The sequence below is a fragment of the Bison bison genome, unplaced genomic scaffold (assembly GCF_000754665.1).
Source record: "Bison bison bison isolate TAMUID 2011002044 unplaced genomic scaffold, Bison_UMD1.0 scf7180017864492, whole genome shotgun sequence".
In the NCBI taxonomy this organism is placed as follows: Eukaryota; Metazoa; Chordata; class Mammalia; order Artiodactyla; family Bovidae; genus Bison; species Bison bison.
Window position 1 is genome coordinate 2,578,616 of NW_011495051.1, and position 4,183 is coordinate 2,582,798.

The window sequence follows — 4,183 nt, forward strand, 5'->3', positions numbered from 1 at the left end:
GAGGGAGACAGCAGAGGTGGGGTTGGCATCACTGCCACTGAGTGTGCACTAGGTTGGGGGGACCAAGGCTGGCTGAGGACAAGACAAGGAGGCTCAGAGAGGAGGAGTGAGTTGCCTGAGGCTGCACAGCACTGCGGGGCCAAGCCTCAATGTGTCTGGAACTGAGACCCGTGGCTCCCAGCATCTCTCGAAGCAGGAGGTGGCCTCAGCCCCTCCCTGTGTGTCCCCAACTCCCACCTTTGATCTGGCATCTGTATCAGTGTCGTGTGCAGGCCAGGAAGGTGCTGGCAGGTGGTGTTCGATGGTGGTGGCTGTACCCCCAAGCCCTGCTCCCTGGTTGGTGTGTGTTGAGGAGGGGATCACGGGATGTAAAACGGCTGCTGCAGCCCCTCTGAGTCCCAGATTCACAGAGAAACATCCTGGGGCTCCCCAGTAACCATAGAGCATGGGGATTTGCAGGGTCCCCAGGGGTCACATTCGGATCCTCAAGCCACCGTGAGAGAGTGATCTCTTGCAACAGAGTCCATGGGCAGGGGGCAGGGGTGAGGGCGAGGTGGACGGGTAGCCACGTCCCCCTTCTCCGCTGAGATCAGAATCGGCCACTCTGGGGAGGCCCAAGGAACCTCCCGCCACAGCCTGGCCCCCGGCTGCTGCTGGCAGCTCAGGGGGTCCAGAGTTGGGGGGGACCTGGCAGTCCCCCTCCCTCCCTTCACAGACTTTAGCTGGGGGTCCTGGGGTCAGGAGATGAGGGCTTGTGCCCAGCTCTCCTTCACCCACTCTGAACCTCAGTCTCTTCTTCCAGCCTTGGGTACTTCCTGGGGAGTCCTTGAAGTGTCTGGAGCATCAGGGGACCAGTTTGATCCAAAAAGGGCATGGAAAGGCCAGGGCCGCCCCTCGCATACCCAAAACATTAAGTGTCCCGCCTCACTGAGCCCTGGCCAGGATCCAGACAGAGGGATTGCTTGGTCAGGGTCACCCACTGAGCTGGCGCAGCCCCAGGCCACCCCTCTTTCAATTGGGTTTTGAGTTCTATCCCAGTGTGGACACCCCTGCCCCCAGAGTGCTCAGGGAGCCAGGATCTTCCTCTTCCACTCTCACCTGACAGCCCTCCCCACTGGAGGCTGGGCATGTCCTAATTGCTTCCGAAACCAAAGCTAATAAAAGCAACGGACGGGTGTGGGCTGCCCTCTTCACCCTGCCCCGGTCTCCCCCATCCATGGTGTCACCTCCCCTATCATCAGCCTCTGCATGGGGGAAGAGGGGACCACCCCAAGTGGACGGCCTGGAAGGGGAGGGAAATCAAGGCAGGCAGGTAGGGGGAACCTTTGTTTCTCTGTGCCTATGGTCACCCCCTGCTTGGTGAACAGGCCCTGCCAGGGGACCAGAGAGGGTGGGACCGGGACTGTGGAGGACCCTGGGGGAGGGGGCATCTGGGCCCCTGCCTGGGAGGGGAGAGGTTGGAGCCTGGCGTCTGACAGAGGATAAGTATGTCCAGGCAGGGGGCTCAGCGCTGCCAAGGGCTGGAAATAATGGGGAAGCAGCCTGAGCATAGCTGGCAGACCTGGAACGTGGGCTTGGCCTGGGGGCCCAGGGGAGCAATGGAAAAGGTTAGAGGGAGGGCGGGGTCTGCACAGCCAGGGCTGGCAGCCAGAAAGAACTTTGTGGGGCTGGTGTCAGGGGGCAGCAAAGGTGTTGGATGGAGGACCCTGCCAGAATTGTGTAGGCAGGACCGTGGGTCCCTGGACTAAGGGGTCCCCCGACCCCGGCAGACCCCAAAGGGAGGGAAGGGGAGGAAGGAACCGTGAGACCCATTCCCCCCTCTCGGAGCCCCTGTGCTAAGGGCTCAGAGCGGAGAGGCCTCCTCTTTGGCGCAGTCAGCACTTCCTCCACCTTCCTTGTTCCTGGCGGGTTGGCTCTCCTCTGCACGCGGCCCCCCACCTCCGCCCCACCTCCCAGCCTGCATTGGCTTCTCCCCTCCCCACTTCCATCTCCTGCCCTCACCCTCATCAGCGCCTGGCCCCCTGATCAATATTCTCTGACCCCAATCAGCGCCCCTCCTCTAATCAATGGCAATTGATCTCTCCCTGATCAATTGCCTGCCTCTTCATCTCCCCACCCCCATCTCTCACCATCCCACCCCTCCCCCACAGCCCTGAGCCAGCCATCACTTTGGCCTCCAGAGTAGGGTTCTGTGGGGTCTGACGCCTCCCCCGCTTCCCTGTGTGAAGGGGTGGGTCCGCCTGGCCTAGCATTTTTCCCCAATCCTTCTCTGCCCATCACACCTGGTCAGCAGATGAGCAGAGGGCCTGAGTGGTTAAGCCGTGTGCCCAGAGCCACACTGGGGGCTCCAGCCAGGCCAGGGGGTGACAGAGCCCAGACCTCACTGTTGGCACCATGCGGCCTCAGTCTCCCCCTCAGCTGATGGGAGAGGATGTTGAGTTGAGGGTGCCTTCCCTGCTCCCACCATTACGGGGGCCAGAGTCGGGTGCGCAGAGAGCTTAGGAAGGGAGGAGGCAGGGAGGAAGGGCCTGGGGAGGCCGGCCACCACAGGGGAGGGTCACGCCCAGAATCTGTCTGGTTGCCAACGGAAACCAGACATGAGGTAATGGCCAAGATGAACTTGAACTTGGCTGGAGGTGGGGGGCTGGGAGCCACGGCGCCAGTTCGATGGGATGGCCCAGCGGCTGCAGGCGGCCTGGTGGGATTGATCGCCCGGTTGGAGGGAGTGTGACTGGTTTACAGCAGGGGTGGGGGCACAGCGCTGCTGTGACCTCAGTGGGATGGGGCAGGGGGGTCCCTACCCCAGTCCCACTCCCCAGGTGGATTGAATGTATTTCCAGGGGAAGGGTCTGTACAGCAGCTTCCCTGTGGGGACCCAGGCCAGAGCTGTCCCTATAGACCTGGCTGCCTGACCCCAAGCCTCGGTCTCCTCCTCTGTAAAGTGGAAGTCATGACCCCCTCAGTGGCCAGGCTAAGGGGTCAGCCCCAGGCAGGGGGACAAGCAAGTAGCTTCTCAGGCCCTAGTTCAAATTCTGTCTTCTTCCCTCAAACGCTGGTGGACTTAGGCAAGTTACTTTACCTCTCTGAGCCCCTGTCTTCTTCACTGTAAAACGGGGTCGGGGGGCAGTAGTCCCTCTTTCATGAGGGTTCTAGGGGAACCATTAAATGCGAAAATGTTAAAAGTAAAAAAGAAACAAACAACCCAGGTCACAGGGCCTGAACATGGTGCCTGTCTGTAGAGATTCACCAGTGGCCCTCCTCCCACGAGGGGGAGTATCCCCTCCCGTGTTTTATACTCAGGGTTGGAGGTGGGGTTGCCAGATTTAGCAGACAAAACTACAGAGTTCAGGTAGATTGCAGTTCCAGATAAAGAATTAAAAAAAAAGAAAAGAAAAATTTTTTTTAAGCACAAGTATATCCCAAAAGTTGCATGGGATATACTTACACTAAAAGGCTTATCTAGGATTCAGGTGTAACTGAACTTCCTGAGTTTTATCCAGCAGCCCTGCTTAGGGGCCCAATCACTCGCCCAGGGTCACCTAGCAGGTTACACAAGTCTGGGACAGAGGTCATAGGTTCCAGGGGTCGAGGGGGCCGCAGTGGGTATAGGCTGTGGCCCACAGAGCCTGACCCCCATCTCTCTTTCTCTTTCTTTCTCTCTCTCTCTGTGTGTGTCCCCCTCCGGCCACCCAGTCCTGGTATCTGGGATAAGAAAGATTTCTTCCCACGCCCTGCTCCTTTGTCCCAGGAATCCCAGGGGGCCGCATGGACGGCCCCCGGCCCACATTTTCGGTGGAAAGCTACAGCAAGCAAGAACGCCCCGCCGCCGACTCTCAGCCCGGCCGAAAGACAAAATCACACAGACACATAAACACAGGAGGAAAAAAAAAAAAAACGGAAAAAAAAAAAGACAAACGGGGGAAAAAATTACAATACATAAAGATAAACCCACCCAACCAAGAAGATAGACGGTAAAGATGACAACGCTTCGGACTCTCGGGACACCACGGCCGGACGGACCGGACGCTCGGGATCGTCCTAAGTTATTCATCTCCTCTCGCTGCTGCTGCTGCTGCCGGTCAGGGAGGCCCAGCCACGCCCGCCTCCTCCCAGGACCAGGTGAGCGCAGCCTGGAGCCCGCGCCAGGCCCACGGGGCAGGGCACCCAGTGAGGCCTCCGCTCC

General features: G+C 59.4%; 1 protein-coding gene across 1 annotated transcript in view; it reads left to right on the plus strand.

Annotated features, from left to right (window-relative positions):
* Positions 1–3,909, plus strand: part of NFIC (nuclear factor I/C (CCAAT-binding transcription factor)) — a 65,834-nt gene extending 61,925 nt beyond the window's left edge. Inside the window, exon 13 of the mRNA XM_010828440.1 lies at positions 3,694–3,909. Within this exon, the coding sequence (XP_010826742.1) occupies positions 3,694–3,711 (18 nt within the window). The 3' untranslated portion in view covers positions 3,712–3,909. The remainder of the gene's footprint in view (positions 1–3,693) is intronic.
* The last annotated feature ends 274 nt before the right edge of the window (positions 3,910–4,183 follow it).